Consider the following 18,040-nt stretch of genomic DNA (forward strand, 5'->3'; position numbering starts at 1 on the left):
ATGTCACACTAACGAAACCTCAATGTACAGTGCACTGAGCATTGTTTGGGTAGTGTAGGTAAGGCTTCAACTTTTATTTGGACCAGGGAGCTTGGTCTTTAGGTCCTGGCTGCTTTTGCTCAGTGCAGATAAGGACTTATTTTATTGTGTTGGTCTTACTTGGAAAACATTGCATTCCCCAGGTGGTTTTGGTATGCTACATAGCACTGCCTAATGCAAGGTTATAACTTATTCCCATCGACTTAATCTGAATGGTCAAAAAGCTGAGCTATATGAAAATGTATGACCCAAGAAAAACAACCTGGGAGACAGATGAGTATCTTTGCTGCTTCTAACGTGTTGAAGTTGTCCCCGTTTACTGCATAGCCTCAGATCTTTACTCTGTCAGTAGATTGAGCCACTATGTTAGCATGAAACATCTTAAAAAATTAATTTGTTTTTTGTTACTGGTGACCATGCCTGATTTGGGAAGCCTGTGGATTTTATGAATCCATGACTTCAGGGCTGTACCCAAACTTACGACCACAGCAGACTTGCACCATACAGAATATTTACATTCCTTCATGTGGTGAATGTGAACCAAATCTCTCCCTATTGCTTTTTCCATGCAGCCTTTTTGAGGAGGATATTATGTCCTACATACCACTGCAGGCTGCCTTCCATCCTGGTTACAGTTTCTCTCCTCGCTGCTCACCCTGTTCATCACCCCAAAATTCTCCAGGTAAGGGGATGGAGAAAATAATACAAAATCTTGCATTTGTGTTATTTCTCCTAATAAAAAGAAAGGGGCAGATTCAGAGCCAGCATCAGTTGTCAGCCTGCTAATTCCAGTGTCCACTCTGAATCTGACCCCAGCTGCTTTTTTGCTGGATCAGTTGCGATTGCTGTTATGTATCTGTTGAAATGCTAACAGTAGCTGGAACGCATTGATCAGAAATTGCCCGTATGGAACAAGATATTTTCCTACTTTTTGTACAGTTGGAAAGGAGTGGGATAAGAGAATGCACTCCAGACATAAGTCACTGACATGGAAGCACATTAATGTTATGTGACAGGAGCAAAGAGCAGCTTCCAAATCAAAGGTGTATTGCAATACTTCCAGTTCTCCTGTGAAGTTCAGTCTCCACCGTTCAGTGTTCCAAAGGCTTTACTTCTTCCCAAGACTCATCTATTTTAAGACCTGAGGGGATCGTCTTGATCATCTAGTCTGACCTCCCGTGTTGAGCCCATTAACTTAGGTTTGACGGGAAACATATTTTCCAGAAAGACATGCTGTCTGAGAAGGCTATTTCCAGCTGTGGTATGTCTCTGTAGTTATTGTTTATGCTATAGAAATTTGAGGAACTAATGTCTCCCTTTTGCCAAGATATACAACCCCCACCGCAGTCTCACTGCGTGGCTGTGTCCAGTGGCCATTTTGAGAGAATCGACAGAAATGTGATCTGAAGAAGTCCATTTTTGGCTGAGCTTTTTAAAAATTCATTTAAATTATCTGGTTTCAAACAAAATTAATGAACAAGAGACATTCAAATCTCAGAGCTGGCTGTGGAAAATTGAAAGGTTTGTTGATGTGAAGAAGTTAAATGCTGCACCCTTGCCTATAGGAGGGACAGTGTTTTGTCAGAATGTCCTGTTGTCATTAATGAGTTGGGACGCCGTTGTAAATACAGTTCCTCTCCTCTACATCAGCATCAGGACAGATCAGAAACAAGTCTCCTGCAAGACAAAAACCTAAATGTTTGGCAGGAACATGACTTCATAGAATGTTAAAAAATCTGCACTGGTCTTTACCTGTTCTTGAGAAAAAGACAAGGCCAAATACTCATTTCCGGCAACATACTGTCTGCTTGCTTATTTCTGCCACTGGTTTCATATCCCATAAAGACACCCATTCTCTTATGTCCTGGGGGAAAAAGGGTCTAATAGAAGCAGTGTTGCAAGGGATTCTCTGTGCACTGCATGTAAATATGCCTTTCTGTTCTACCAGCACAGACAATTAGTAACGTCCTTCCCTCCTGGCGACCACAGTACTTTGTGCTCCCACTAAATGTGATTATTTTTTTTTCCTCCTTCCTGTGGAGGATTTTCTGCCAGATTTCTCATAAAAGGCCTTGTTTTTATTGTCTTCTGTAATGAGATACGGAAATGGGATTTCATGGATCCATTCTTTGACCCTTTATGGCATGGCACTTGTTCATACAAAAGGACTAATCAGGTACTTGGAGAAGGCAGACTTCAAAACAAAACAGGTCCCAAATTGCTAAAAATCTGCTGTCTGTGTGAATCATAATAGGAAAACGTAGCATTTCTTGCTGACAGAAATCCTTCGCAATGCCACAAAGGGGGCTTGTGTTGATAGCTGGAAGTGTTTAATATACAGTCAGATTAACTTGGGGAAACCCGATTCCCAGCTTGGCTGGGGTGCTAGGCTCGAGTGAGAAGCGTTGCTTTGAGCTTTGGAGGTTTAATCCTGCCAAGTAAGGAGATCTCCTATACAATGCAGAGGAGAGAGATCACTTAAAAGTGCAAAAGGGAAAGAAAAACCTAAATACCATTGACCGCGAGCAGGAGTTAGGCATGTCAGTCTTTCTCATGCCTTTCCGATGCTTGAGTTTCCGTTCAGATCAATCACAGTTAAAGGCTGAGCCTCACGCAAAGGCACACACAAGGTGAGCTTAACGGTTGTTTTGGTGAAGAATATATAGCCCCTGGAAGTCATTGCAATCACTGAATTATAGAAGCTTACAACTCTATTAATGCCAGGTAGAACAAAAATAATACTGAGTGCACAGTATACCTGTAAAGCGTTCCTAAGACATTTGTTAGCTAGCTCTGTCTGGAAACATCAGCTGTATGATTTGGAAAAAAATTAAACCTCCTTATACTTTAAGATGCTGTTTGTTTTCCCCCCAGGACTGCAGCGAGCAAGTGCAAGAGCACCTTCTCCATACAGGAGGGACTTTGAAGCCAAGCTGCGCAATTTCTATCGAAAACTTGAAGCCAAAGGGTATGGGCAAGGTCCAGGTAAAATTAAGTGAGTATTATGACAAGTCACTCAATTTGTCTAACATGGGGTAGCTTTGTCTTTTGTCATTATCCATGAATGAAGACACTAATAGGGAGTGGGAAACACACCAGAGGTTGCACTTTGTACATGAAGTATCAGAGCAAGATAAGATCTTAGTATATCCTGCAAAAGAGTGACCTTCAGGAGGCTTTTGTGTGTAAGTTTTATTTCTTATAGGCTCAAGTTCTCTTAGACTCCCATTCCCTATTGGTTTTTCAGGGATGTTGGTATTCCTGCCTATAATTTGCTAGTAGGAAAATCATCCGTTCAGGCAAACCTCCACCAGAGATTATTAAGAGCTACCTCTTGCAATGATGGAGTGACCCCAAATTCTTTGGATCTACATATCAGTGTAACTCAGGACCAGAGTATGACCCTACAGAAGTTAGCCTGTACATGCAGGTTTAACTTTCAGTAGTTCTTTGTGTTGGTAGCCCTCCTGGGTTTGAACTAGAGGCTTCTGCCTCTCTTCATGTATTTTGGGGAATCTCTGTCTCTTTTTGGGGAGTTTGCTTTCCAGACATCTTGTTAGTTGGCTTGTGAGCCTATACCTACTTGTGCTTGATCTAGTTATCCAGCTTGGCCAAAGGGCTGTGTGTTTCTAAGGTATTTCCTGGGCATCTGGTTGAATTTATGCATCAGGCTGGCTTTCTACCAAATCACATCTGTTGTGGAAAAAAAAAAAAATGTATGAAACTAAGCAATTTATTCCAGGCAAACGTCATCATCAAAATATTCTCAGAGAGCTGGAGAGTCCTTGCCGTTGGTTATCCCTTTTGGTGTCTTGCTAAGTGGGTCGAAGGCAGGCATGAAACACATTTTAGAAGGTCTGTCTTAAAATGTCCACAAACAAGAAGGATTTCTTGCACACATGGTGTTTAAATGTACTATTCATTAAGTTGGTTTAGAGGTTGGCAGGGGAGTGAGAGGTGTGTTGTATAAACAGAGGCTGATACTCCCTTTGCTTACCCTGCTACAGAAGCAGTAATTCCATGGACATTCACTGAATTAAATCCAGAAATCTGTGACCTCATATACACAGGAAACTCACAGCCCTCTCCACCATACACATTTTTATATAGAGGGTGCTATAGAGAGTCTTAGCAGTAGAGCAACACTTTGAACTTAATCACAGCATGGTGAAGAAGTTCACCTTTGGGACATATAGAAAAGCCTGATGAAACAACTCACTGAAAACCCATAGTGGTCAAGTAGCATGTGCACCAGTGGATGCAAGTTTATTAAGTTCTCCGAGAATGAATGTCTCTGCCAGCTCTTGTTTACCTTCAGCCTCACAGGCTCACACAAGACTCAATCATTCGATTTCTATTTCTGCCTCCCTTTGCAGGTTAATTATACGACGTGACCACTTGCTGGAAGGCACCTTCAACCAGGTAATGGCATATTCACGCAAGGAGCTCCAGCGGAACAAACTCTACGTCACGTTTGTTGGCGAGGAAGGGTAGGGAACCACTAAATGCTATCAGTTTTGAAGTAGCTGTTATGTTGCAAAACACAGAGTTGACTGAGGCTGAGCCTCTCTTGTTATGTAATGTTTCTTTGGTTTTGTTTTACCTCTGACTCAGTGATTCATCTTAATTAGCTCAAACATTTGTTAAAAATAACAATAGCAATAATGCTTCATTTTCCTATAGTACCTTCCATCTAGATGTCTCAAAGTGACAATTTAAGTGGTTAAATCTAAAGCCATCTTGTTGCCATAGGCATTTTGACTGGCTGGAAGGCAAAACTGAACTACAGGCCCATGTTTGCACACTGAATCAGCCTCAGGGCTGTAATTAGAGACCAGACCTTTATCCCCTTTGTTACTCTAGCTCTTCAAAATGGATCTGGTTTTGCTTCAAGCATTTTTGCCTTGCATGCCATCTAATGATCATTTGCTATCCATATGTGGACTTCTTGTTTCTGGTTAGAGTGAGGAAGAGGAATGCTGTTCAGTCCTTACAGTTTAATTTGCCCAGTTGGAAGCCGAAAGTAATAGAAGGCCATCTTGAGAAGGCCTTTTCTCAAGGAGACTTTCTGCCAGCCTTTCAAATCCATGAGCCATTCTTGTATGATTAAAGCCAGCCCCTGACCTTTTGTTTCCAAGTCTGAACAGAACCTTTCAACACCACACTGGCTCACCTCAAGGACTATGTTGTAATTGAGGCTTAATCCACATGCTTTTATAATGGAAAGACCATTGTGCGTATTTCCAGTGTTCCATATAACAAAGGCTGGAAATCATATTTCAATTGCTTTGCATATAAAATTTCATTTAAAAAAAAAAAAACACATGGATAGGTTTTTAGTTTGAAAGGTACTGGAACAGCAAGGCTCGGGGTCAGCTCTTGGGATGTCCAACAACTGCTGACACTGTCAGCTCTGAGGTGGCACGTCAAGTGAAAAGCTTCTGCTGAACTGAGTTTGTCTAGGGACATGTTAAGGTCCAGTGGGAAACAGAAGTCACCAATCTCAAAGAGAGTCACTCAGTGACCTCTGCATCAGGGGTTTTCTTAACTCTTACTTTTTATACTCCACGGATTCAGTATTATTTAACAGAGGTCGTCTTTCACAGCTGGTTTTGCCTCTGGCTTGCAAGTAAAGCATAAACATGCAGCATACCTCACTTTGTGTTTTTGGAATAGCATTCTAGTATGCTAACACTGGACCAAGTCACGTTGGTTTCCCCACATCTCTAATAGCTTCTACTGTGTGTGGCACGGTATCCTCAGGAGAAATTATAAACCAATTTGATTTGCAAATTCATTCATTCTTCACTGCTTCATTTACATCCGAAGATACATTCCCCCGGGGTTTCTGCTGTTTAATGCTAATATAGGTTCTGCTGGAGGCACTGCAGGATACCAGTTCCCTACTGTAAAGAAATTGGTGCTGTATGGCTACGTGATGCTGTATGGGCACAGCTTCCCACATGTTTCAAAGCTAAAATGACATTGAAAATGAACTATGAAGGCTTTATGATGAGTTAATGTGTTGCCCAGAAATGCAATACCTCATCTCTCCTTGGAGGTTTTGGAATATAGACAGGTGTTCTTTGTGGTTCGTTACTGCAGCCATCATCAGGCTTAGCCCAGTCTCTTAATATCTGTTGAACCAGATCTGTTACATGGTTAGCACTAGTGGTTCATGTGGGCTTATACCACCCCCTTTTGCTGTTGTGGCTTTAGCCTCACCACATGATCCTAGAGTTAAAGCTGCTCAAAAAGTACTGAACCTCCAGATGTAAAACAGAGGTGGATGGGCCAGCCTGCCCTTCGTCATCTTTCTAGTTGAACAAATCAATCATTCAGCCCCTTGTGGTTATGCTTCCGTAACTTCAAACGTAATACAGAGCATTCTGATACAGCTGCAGGGTTTTCCACTTACTTTGCATTTGTTAAGTAGAAAGAATAGTGCCCACCTCGGAAAATCTTTTGGCACACGTGATATACGGCTACAAATCATTTGTTCGTATTTGCTACATGTAGATTTGTTTTAGATCAAAAAACCTACCTACCACTATTAGAGAATGATCTCTTTTTAATAAATCCATGACAGTTGGATTTAAGGCACTCATGAAGCTTTTTGGGTTTGGCTTTTTTTTTTTCAAGTTGAGATAATCAGGAACAGCTTGATTTAACAGTTGAGTTTAAAAAAAAAAAAAAGGAAAAAAGGTGACTCTACAGAGCAAACCATGCAACAGCAAAGCACAGCTTAAGGTGTACTACACATGTTTGAAACTATCAGAAAAGTAGAAGAGCTTGGATGGAACAACGGAGGAATCACCATTCTATCTTAAGAGCCACAGTTTGGTTGGGACTTGGTCTTCTTCAGCATTGACCTTTAGGTTATACCTATGGCTAAGAAAGCATGCTTGGGGCTAGATTGTGTCTTTGATTACATCGCAGTGAAGGGGAGTAAGGGCAATTTCTGTTTCAGTCTGGGCTGTCTGCTCTATGAATCCAGGTGTTCATAGGCAGTTCAAACCCACTCACTAAAACGCTAGCCCGTTGCTAGCCGGCCAGCTAAGGCAAGGCTGGGCTTTGTACCTCCAATTTACTAAACCTTTGGAACAAAGGAAAAGAAACTACTTAAGGGATGTGTCTAAGTTATGATTCCTCCCAGATCAACCTGGATGCTGGCAAAGTTTCAGCATCGTGACTTGTTCAGGGCTCAGAATCAAGTTTTGGGAGGGGAGATACACTGTGTTAGAAACACTTGACTGCACAGGGGTAGGTGTTAGGCAGTAGTCAATGTTGGTAAAACCCAGGAAATTCACTCAAATAGGAACGAGCCTCATTTTATGTTTTTTACCTTTTCCTTTCCAGGTTGGACTATAGTGGCCCCTCCCGAGAATTCTTCTTCCTTCTGTCTCAGGAGCTCTTCAATCCGTATTATGGGCTGTTTGAGTATTCAGCCAACGACACTTACACTGTACAGATCAGCCCCATGTCTGCCTTTGTTGAAAATCACCTGGAATGGTAAGGGCATTTTATGCAGAATTGAACAATCCTTTTAGAGCAATACGGAAATGGAAATGCAAACCCCAAAAGCTGCCAGTTTAGGCCAAACTACGTACAAGTGTCATTGCTTCTGGGAAGAACTAGGAAGTAGGTTGGGAGAAGGAAGAGAAGGAGTAAGTGTAAATACAGCAGCAGGCTCTGGAAAAGGAGTTGTGATGAGGGTCCTGCTATTAAAACGTCCTGTTCGCATTACTTGGGACTTGATGTTTGTATAGTTCCGTGTGAATGCAAAAAGGGCAGGGAGACGAGCTCTCCTGAATCCCAGCCTCCTCTCCTTGGTCCCTTTCGAAGAGTAGCAAGTGTGGTCTTTCTGCACATCAAGCAGCATTGTGCTTGGAAGCTATAGTGTTCTCTAAGAGCCACGTTGCTGCTCTGTACCTACTACAGGCATTTAAAAATGCCCAGTGAAAGCCCTTTTCTCCCATGACAGAGTGTCCCTGCTTGTGTGTGGCAAGGCCCGCAGAGCGAGCAGGTACTTCACCTTATCGAGTCTGTGTGCAAACAGACAAATTGCTGATCTTGTTTCTTTATCAAAAATTCTGAATGCATATTGTGATCTCCTCGTTTTTCTATCTGCCTCCAGATCTGTCCGTCTTTGGGAGTTGTTTTCCCTTTGATAGTTTCAGATGTGGTCCAGTGGAGCATGGGCTGCCAGCCCCAGGCGTCGTTTGATCCCTTGTGGGATTTCATTGTGTCAAAGAAACACTGCCACATGGGTTTGTTCCTGTGGTGTTTTTCTTTGTCTAACCCATCTCACTGGCTCCTCTCAGAGATCCTTCTTTAAAATGGAAGGCAGTTCAGGCCCCTTTTAAATTGCAAATAGCACATGCCCTTAGATGGGTAAACAGGGTTCTTGTAAACAGGTTCTCCTTTGCTTTGCTTACAGTGGGCAGGAGATCAAGAACAACTAAATGGTTGTACCATCACCTCCATTAAGGTTGCAGTGGAAAAAATGGAATGTTGCTAGGACCTGTCATGCTCTCTGAATTTTGTTTTATTTTTTTTATTATCACGTTCAGCAGTGGAGCATTTTGCTAACAGTGATCCTTGCATTAGACTGTTTCTCTGCTGACATTAGCAGGAAGGGAGCAGCTTAGTTCTTACAGCTTGTCCATCTCCCACTCCAATCCTAGTTTTCAAGAAGAAATAAGTCTGTCCTTTGTTCGGCTTAACAGTCAGCATGGATGAACTTTTGATTTAGGAGGCTGTATTTGTGAAGATGCGTTTTGATTTCAGGGCACGGGACTACTTAGGCAGGTGCAAACCCAAGATCATTCTGCCCACACTGTGCGCGAACTGGACGCAGGCCTCTTTCTCCAGAAATGGTGTTGTCATGTTATCTCAGTAGTATTTGAAACAGGCCCTGACTCTTACCTGTTATAAGTACTGTTGTTGTGAAGAGTTCAGCTGCAGTTTTCTTAAGTGATAAATTCTGCAAAAAGTGTATACTTTGTTTGATCCCCTCATTTTGTTCTTCTGTTCATTGAGAGATTTCATCATGGAAGAGGCAAATTTTTAAAGGTATCCTATCCTGGGCATATAGAAGAGCAGAAAGATATCTAATATGACTTTCTATAGCAGTTAGCATTTAACTCAAAAATCAGTAGCAGTTAGACACTTAGGAGTTGTGATTAATGGGGTGAAATCCTCTTGGCGGCCGGTCACCAGTGGTGTCCCTCAGGGCTCAGTTTTGGGGCCAGTTTTGTTTAATATCTTTATCAATGATCTGGATGAGGGGATTGAGTGCACCCGCAGTAAGTTTGCAGATGACACCAAACTAGGTGGGAGTGCTGATCTGCTTGAGGGTAGGAAGGCTCTACAGAGGGACCTGGACAGGCTGGATCGATGGGCCAAGGCCAATTGTATGAGGTTTAATAAGGCCAAATGCCAGGTCCTGCATTTCAGTCACAACAACCCCAAGCAATGCTAAAGGCTTGGGGAAGAGTGGCTGGAAAGCTGCCCAGCAGAAAAGGACCTGGGGGTGCTGGTGGACGGCCAGCTTAACGTGAGGCAGCAGTGTGCCCGGGTGACCAAGAAGGCCAATAGCATTCTGGCTTGTATCAGGAATGGCGTGGCCAGCAGGAGCAGGGAAGTGATGGTGCCTCTGTACTCAGCACTGGTGAGGCCTCACCTCGAGTACTGTGTTCAGTTCTGGGCCCCTCTGTGCAAGAGGGACATAGAAGTGCTGGAGCGTGTCCAGAGGAGAGCTACCAGGCTGGTGAGGGGTCTGGAGACCAGGTCATATGAGGAGAGGCTGGGGGAGCTGGGCATGTTTAGCTTGGAGAAGAGGAGGCTGAGGGGAGACCTCATTGCCCTCTACAGCTACCTGAAAGGATGTTGTAGAGAGGTGGGTGTTGGCCTCTTCTCCCAGGTGAATAATGACAGGACCAGAGGAAATGGTCTGAAGTTGCGGCAGGGGAGGTTTAGATTAGATATTAGGAAGAATTACTTTACTGAGAAGAGTGGTCAGGCCCTGGAACAGCCTGCCCAGGGAGGTGGTTGAGTCACCATCCCTAGAGGTGTTTAAGAAACGTCTAGATTTGACACTTCAGGGCATGCTCTAGTGGCAGAGATTGTGTGGGGGGGTTGTGTGTATGGTTGGACTCAGTGATCTCAGAGGTCCTTTCCAACCACGAAGATTCTATGATGATATTTCTCCAACTACATGTATCTGTACAGGCTTCTTGTATAATTGTTATTTGGGCTTTGGGCATTTTTGGTTTTATTTTTTTAGGACAGAGAAATGCCTTGGCCTGCAGAAGGAAATAAATGCTATGAATGAAGAGGTTTGTACGTAAAGTAGTGTAAATAGGGCAAGACTGCAGAACCCAAGGGAAAGATAAGCAGACCAGTAAGTGCTTGGTAATACTTCTTGAACCTGTTAGGGAAATAACTGCCTGAGACCAGCAGTTTATAATTAGCCTGATAGGTTTCATGATTGGCTTGTTAGATATCTAGACATTCTAAATGTTTTTATGCTGTCTGTGTCAACTGATCTCAGCTACTCATGTGTAACCCTAGAGTACTGTATACAGAAGTCTGTGCAGCCAGCTAAGATAGGATTTGGACCAAGCTTTTTAAAACTCAAAAGAGTATGATTCTCCTGTAAAGGCTTTATAGACTAACTTCTCTGAGGGCACTGTACTAACTTGCTTGTCATTATTTGTTCATGAGCAATGGGTTTTTCTGAAGTTCTCAGTCTTTCTCAGACTTTGTTCTCATCAAAGTCAGTGCTAAAACTTCTGTTTCTTAGATTTACTTGTTGATATGATTCCAACTGAGCCGCCTCCCTCTAACATGCAAGAAAAAAAGATTGTTTTCCTGTTCCCAAATCCTTTATGAGACATCAGTTAACATAGATGGATGAATCAGTTTTGAGAGTCCCAGGGTCACAGAAAATTAATATTCCTAGCCTTTTCAAAGCTTGAAGTTTGATGTCAGTCATGAAAACCACACAACCACAATTGGTTTATATTTGCAGATTTCTTGAACTGTATGCCTTTTGGTGCTGTGGGGCTTATCATTTATGTGGAATCTACCCTTGACGTGTTTCTCTGTATAGTAATTCTGCAAGACCTATCCAGACACAGCTATATGAAGAAACAGGGCTAGGAGAAAAAAAAAAAAAATCCCTCAAAATTATTTTACATTTTCTCTTCCTTAAGCGAACAGTGGTGAGCTTGAGATAAATACAACAAAGTGCAAAGATGTTGAAGTTTTGTTCATATTGGCAGAATTGAGAAATACGCTGCTCTTTTTCCCCTGGCCTAAAAGTTACAGCTCTGCTGCTGTTAATGGTTTATTTCATGCTTCGCTCTTTGTACAAACAACATTCTGAGTCCAAAATGAGCACATCAAAGCACAGAGTAGTTGTATGTATGCCAAGTTAAGAAAGAGACATAATGACTGGAAAATATTTCTCATTTATGGAGAAACTGAGATTTAACACCTTTCCTGCAAGCTTCCATTGAATAAGATTTTTTCCTTCAGTTAACATATGTGCCTACTGAACATACAAAATACAAGATATCACACATTTTCAAACTTAAAAAAATTATTTTAAATCCCCCTGTATCTGAAAGGACACAGTTATATCTCTCTAGACCTAAGAAGTTTAATGATATGCATTTTTACCTGCATGCTACGGGATGTACCCAAAGCTCGTAGCCAGAAGAGCTGCTTTTAATCCATGCCAGTAATGAGCCATTCTGTCTGATCTAGGTAACATACCTAGCTCTTTGCCTCGATATTTGACAACATATTCTAAAATACTGTTTACACCCCCTCTTAAGGTAGTTTGCCCTTCTCCACCTAAGTGGCGCTGCTATATATTATTTCAGTGAAAAGAACATGGTTTAGCCCAGAAGGAATATTCTTGTCTTTGCTGTACTCTGAGGTAGGGTGAGTCACTGATGAATCCTTCTCGGGTTTTGCTCAGTATGCTGGGAGACAGAGTGATGGGACTCTTAAATGTTTCTGTCACGACCTCACGCAAAGTTAGAGGTGTAATATGCAGTACAGCTCCATAATACTGAGTTCTTGCATACTAATAAATGGTTCTCAATAGCTTGCCACATCAGCTTCTCACTCTCTTCCCTGCTGACCGTCCTTTGAAAGATTTTAGACTGACTTCCAGCTCCCTGCAGCATTGATGCACTAGGGTCCAGGATGCCCGATATTAGAGGATATACAGAGATACTTTTTCACTGGGGGGAAAGAGGTTTCTGTCTCTGATTGGAATACCTAAGGTTTGATGGAATATTGTAGTTCTCATTGTCACCAAAACCAACCAACCAAACAAAAGGTTGGATAGGTAAATCAACCCTGAGAGGAAAAAAAAAAACCAACCTGGTGCACAATAGATGGTGGAAATGTGCTTCTAAATTCTGGGAACAAAACATCTAGTTACAGAGTTTGTGTAGTCTTAAATATTCATGTAGGTCACTGATTACTCTCCCTGTCTTCTTCATGGTACATTTTCAAGTGGTCTAGAAAATTGCTGGCATCTCTTCACTGCGTCTCATTCACTTGTATTGCAACACAATGATTTGTCTAATCATGCTGTGATACAGTGTGGTTTTCCTCAGGTCTTTATTTGGTCCATAATTTTCCGTGGTATTTCCCTACTCAGCTCTAGCTAAGCAAAATGATAAACTGGGTGTTCATTTCTGTGATGGTTTCTGTATTATTTTCACCAAACCTGAAGAGTACCATCTCTGTGCTCTTTCGTTGTTCACATGGCTACCAATTTCAGATGTTTACGATTTGGCTGTCATCATAATATCACATAAGAAGTTCTGCTTCTTAGAATAAAGCAATTCTGAGTGTTTTCTCCTGAACTTTCCCTCGCTGCTGTGAGTACTTAATTTGATAGTGACAACTAAAAGTTTCTTTTTTTAGTTCACAAAACACTGTGTTCACAAACTGCTGTTGGGTGGAAATCTAGTCTCTCTTTCACACGTCTTCTGAGTGGGCCAGAGTTTTCCTTCACAGCAGTCCTGTCCCCGGGAGTAACCCACTAAGATAATGTAATGCACCTTTCTTTGAGAGACAGCACGGGTCATCTACACCAGACATTTTGTCCCCAGATCACTTGCCTGGTCTTTTATCTGACTCACCCCAGCAATCCTTTTCACGTCATCTACTCTCGAATTTTTAGTTCATTGTATTTTGTAAATGTAGAACCACAGCCAGAAATGTGAAAAGAAGCCCAGTCTCTTCATAGAAGACCAGATGGCCTAGACAGATAAAATCACTCACAGACATTCACTTGGAGATCTGAGGGATGCTAACTTGAAACATCTTTTTCTGTGTTTTCATAGTGAATTAATGACAGCTTGTTTTTTTTAACAATTAGGCATTTGCGGACCTTGCTGTGACAGTTATGCAGCCAGAGAGCAGTACCCCAGTGTCACAGTTATCTTAGAGGTATTTACAGCTTGCTAATCATACTTAGCGTTCTGTATCCATCTCAGGAAAGTCCTGTTGTGTTTTGTTTGTTTGTGTTTCTTTAAATGAAATTCAATACTTTTACTTAGCAGGACCTTATTAGAAAGTTGTAGACTTGTGAGTAAAATGTTTTTGTGCAGAACCCTACTGAAGACCACAAAGATGATGATATATTCAGACCCAGTGGCCCAGGTTCCCAGAAGCTGTAGATTGATTCCTGGCTGCGCTGTCCTGATGAAATCCATTAACTTAATGCATATTTAGAACTGCTTTGGGGCAGGAGTTTCTTCATTCTGTTCCCGTAGTTAACCTTTCTTTCTGCCCCCCAGTACCCCTCGTATTTTAGTCCGTGCTGCTCAACGGAGTCAGACAGAAAACTTGCCTGTATTTCTACACTGTATTCCGCAGGCAGACGCAAGCCTGTTGCGCCCACTCTCCATGCTGACACGAACTTGCTTTCCCTGTGCTCCAAGCCAACTGCCGTGGTTACTGCAACACTGAGCTGAGAAAATATATGCTGCCTCCCATCAGGGCTGATTACTTCAGGCTTGGCGCTGCCTGGGTTGCTTTTACGTGCTCTGGCAAGCTTGGCACAAGGGTAGAGCAAGCTGCCTTTGCCCGCCCAGTGCTGTGTGGGTACACCCCCAGCCAAACTCTGACCTTCTCTTTTATTTATTTCATGTAAATGAGAAACCACATAGCCACCACTATCCGTCTCAGGCATGCCAAAGAATGCAGGGTGTTGTTTTTCCCATTTTTTGTTTTAATAAACCCATGAAGAACCAAGAATGTTGCAACCTCAGCTGTCCTTTCTCCTTAGGGAGCTTGCTTGATTTTCTTAACCCAGTTTCCTTAGGAGTTGCGCCTTGTGCAATTGCCCTGCCTATCCATCAGACAGTTTCCTCATCAGTTTGAGGCCTATTTGACAGGAAGTTAAACATCCCAAAGATACTAATTTCCTAAAAGCTTTGTGAAACATGTGGCTGGGTAAAGGATAGATACGCCTCAGTGAGGGCAGGCTGGTGATCTCAACGGTTACCTGTTCTGCTTGGCCTCTTGACTGGGCAGTTAGCACGAGCGAGCTGACAGGTCCATCACAGGCTCAGGCTGTGAACCAGCTTATAGCATCTTCCTCGGTAGCTTGGGGGCGCGAGGGAGAGCTGTGAAAGCTCAGGGGAGGCAGAAGGGAGGAACTGGAGGTACTCCAAAGCGTGGGAAGCACAAGCAGAGATGTGTAGGAGGAACTGGAGCTATTGCAGTGTGGTAATGTTGGGCCATCAGAGACATAGCTATAGGAAACAAAGCTCCATTAATGCTGTTACATAGAGAACTTATTTCAATTAAAGTCTTTTTAAAGAAAGTGACAAATCGCCTCATGACCTAATGGATTGTATTCAGATGCTGACCAGCTCATAGGATGGATTTGGGCACGTTCTGTGGCTCTATAGAAACAGTGGAGAAACGCAGTCACAGCATCCAAGCAGGAGGTCTTCAAACAGCCGTTACTCCTCTCCACTGACTGAAAGTATCTCTGGGGAATATGTGGCCCAAATTACTCATTTATCTCTTTAACTTTAATGTTTCAACTGTGGTGGCAGGCCACCTAGATATGGCCCAATACCTGTTCTATTATTAAGGGAGTCAGAAACACTGATCTTGGGTTTGGCCTCAAATGGGCCAGTTGTGTAGGTCTGTGTTTGGAGGAGGAATGAATTTAGAAGATGAGTTTTGCAGCCATCTTGAAGGGACCTGTTTATGCTAAATGCTGAAAAATCATCCTCTTAAAAATCAGATCACATATAGCACCCCAGAGTGAACATCCAGCAACATCCGGTTGTTTTTGAAATTTAGATGTTGACCTCTTTGCCTCAGTTTCCGTCTGAAGAGATTTCCTAGTATGTAATCAACTTGAAATCCATTTGATGTACACTAATGCTCTGAACTGCTTTGAAATTCTCAGATGAAAGGCACCATAGAACACCAAAGCATTTAATGTTACATTACACTATAAATTTTAATTACTAGCAATATCTTACTTTAAATAAATTATGTTTGCATGAGAAATTATCAAGCGCTATTGTAAATCTTGTGGACAAGAGTGATATTAAAATAAATATGCAGCTGAAATAATTTTGTAAGACCTTTTCACTATGTGAAAAGAGTATGTTACTGAAATGCCTTCTTGCTGCTGCACTGTGATCTCTCTCAGTGCCTTCTGTACTTAAGTAAACTTTTATTTTCCTATTAAGTTTGATGTATTACTATATCACATAGAGCCTGCCTCAACAGCTGGTTAATTATTTATTAAGGGTCAGGAGGAATAGTAAGATTAAAGGCAAACCAAAGTGAAGGAGGAGAAAAAAAACATTCTCCCAAACTGAGCTTCTACAGCAACCGTTTTTTTTTTTAAAAAAGTTTCTGCTTTATATTTACCTTATTCTTGACTTTCTGTGTCTTAGTGGAGGATTTTTTTCAAATTCTTTTGAGGATCTGAATGGCGATATAAAACAGCTTGAAAGAAGAGACCTTTCTCTTCTTTCCTTCTTTTTCCTGCTCTGAATCTCATATTGTCTAGCATTGCTTCCATAATTACAGTTTGGTTTGAGGGAAAGGCGGGTGTTCTGTTTTGCTGTGTTTTCACAAAAGTCATCTTTTTTTTTTTTTTTTCCTTTGCTTAAGGCCATTTAGTCTTTTGCAACATTGCGGATTAAATTTGCCCAGAGATGGGAGGCTTCACATGAAAATCTCTGTAGTGTCTCCACCTTGCATGTGGTAGAGGAGAAAAGGATAAAATCCACACTGTCTCTGAGCGTGTGGGCCTGCGGGGAAGCATCAGGGTGGGCAGAGATTGTGTGTTTATTTGTAGTGGCGAAAAACTCCCAGGGAGTGATGAATGTCCTCGTATCTCTTGTTCCAGCCACACTGGAATGGCGAGGCTGAGCTGTCACTATGAAGTATGGCTCAGGCGTCTTTGCCCCTCCTTATTTCTCACTGCATTTTATTCAGACTTTGGTGTGAGGTAAAGAAAAGTCAGTTAGAGCAGGTGCAGACATTCCCAAGCTAACCTTCTTTATTAATAAACACAATTCATGCATCAAAAGAAAGGGTGCTTGCAGAGCAGAATTGTTTTCAGTAAATCACCCAAATTCATTTTGGGTATTTTTGAGTAGAAAAGGCATTTCTCTTTGTGTAGGTCTCTCCCTGGGATATTTTGAAAGTTAGAAGCTTCGTTTGTCCATTGAAAATTATCCTTCGTTTCAGTATGTTACCTTAGCATTACATTAAAATGCAGAAAACGGGAAGATTAACGTTTCAGTTGATCTGATGTGAATGTATTGAAAGAGAGAAGGGCAATGTCAATTTTGTCAGTTTGCCCCAACCTGGGACAGGAATATTTTTCGAAGTCTCAACTAAATTCTGAAAAATCCTGACCTATCCACCCTCTATGAAAAAAAAATAATGTATTTAATAACAGGAATACAGAACCATAAATTCAGTATCTTGTGTCTGATTGAAGGAAGCTTTTTACATTGCGACTTATGACTTGCATTCTGGAAAAGATGGACTAGAAACTGGAATTCATTAATTTTATTGGAAAGATTCATGAAGGAAAAGACAAAAATTTTCTTGGACTTCAGATCAGCAACGCAAAGGTCCAGGTGTAATGCATTCTGCGTGTTCTCAGGAGAGGAGTGGAGCCATCAGTTTGCAGTGGTATTAATAAAAGTTGGAGGCGTTTAACGGTTTGCAAAACAAGACCTAAACCAGACTTTCAAACAGTGACTTTTCAGTATATCTGAATTTTAGCACACAGATTTCTGAGTTTACTCAGTTGAGGAACCTCATCCCGAGAGGCAGGGATCCTTAGCTGAACTGCAGTACAGCGCAAACCCGAGTGTGCGCCTTCTGGACCCGGGGTGCGAAGTCCATGTGGCTCTGCACTGCAGAAGACCTGTTTGCAGTTAGCTCAAGGATATCCGCATCGGGCTTCGTCACATGGTGTAAACAGTCCTGGGTGCTTACCAGTGAGTTTATGGTGAGCAGTCTCTCTCGTGATTAAATACCCCAGACAGGCGGGAAAGGATGTGCCTCCTTTGACAGAGAGTAAGTCAGTTATTGTGGCTTCGGTGTTCATAGTTAGCCATTGAAGGAAAATGTGCAGTCATTTGGCTTGTGCTTTTATGGCCCTCTTGTCTGGCAGATGACTCAATCTATGGATTTTCCCCTGTAGCTTGACTAGTTTGTTTCAACACATGGCAAAGCTATGGAAAGCAAACATAAATCATGCAATGGATAAAACTTCACCAATTCATAGATTTACAAAGTGTCCCCCCACCACCAGCTTTTCCAAAAGGTTTGACTGAGAAATCAAAATCTCTTGATAAAAATGCTCTTTTGCTGTCTTAAAAAAACAACCTATAGGCATCAGACTGAGTTGATCCCCAGGGAGCGGATCATAAACTAGAGCTGATTCACAAAATTACATATCATTTTTGTA

General features: G+C 42.0%; 1 protein-coding gene across 6 annotated transcripts in view; it reads left to right on the forward strand.

Annotated features, from left to right (window-relative positions):
- The window catches only part of HECW1 (HECT, C2 and WW domain containing E3 ubiquitin protein ligase 1), a 262,500-nt gene that overhangs the window by 214,092 nt on the left and 30,368 nt on the right, over nt 1-18,040 (forward strand). For all 6 annotated transcript variants that reach the window (XM_063325617.1, XM_063325615.1, XM_063325618.1 and 3 more), the window contains 4 exons: nt 612-721; nt 2,914-3,034; nt 4,416-4,529; nt 7,399-7,551. In XM_063325617.1, coding sequence (XP_063181687.1) covers nt 612-721; nt 2,914-3,034; nt 4,416-4,529; nt 7,399-7,551 — 498 coding nt within the window. The remainder of the gene's footprint in view (nt 1-611; nt 722-2,913; nt 3,035-4,415; nt 4,530-7,398; nt 7,552-18,040) is intronic.

Source organism: Chroicocephalus ridibundus, chromosome 2 (assembly GCF_963924245.1).
Source record: "Chroicocephalus ridibundus chromosome 2, bChrRid1.1, whole genome shotgun sequence".
Classification (NCBI taxonomy): domain Eukaryota; kingdom Metazoa; phylum Chordata; class Aves; order Charadriiformes; family Laridae; genus Chroicocephalus; species Chroicocephalus ridibundus.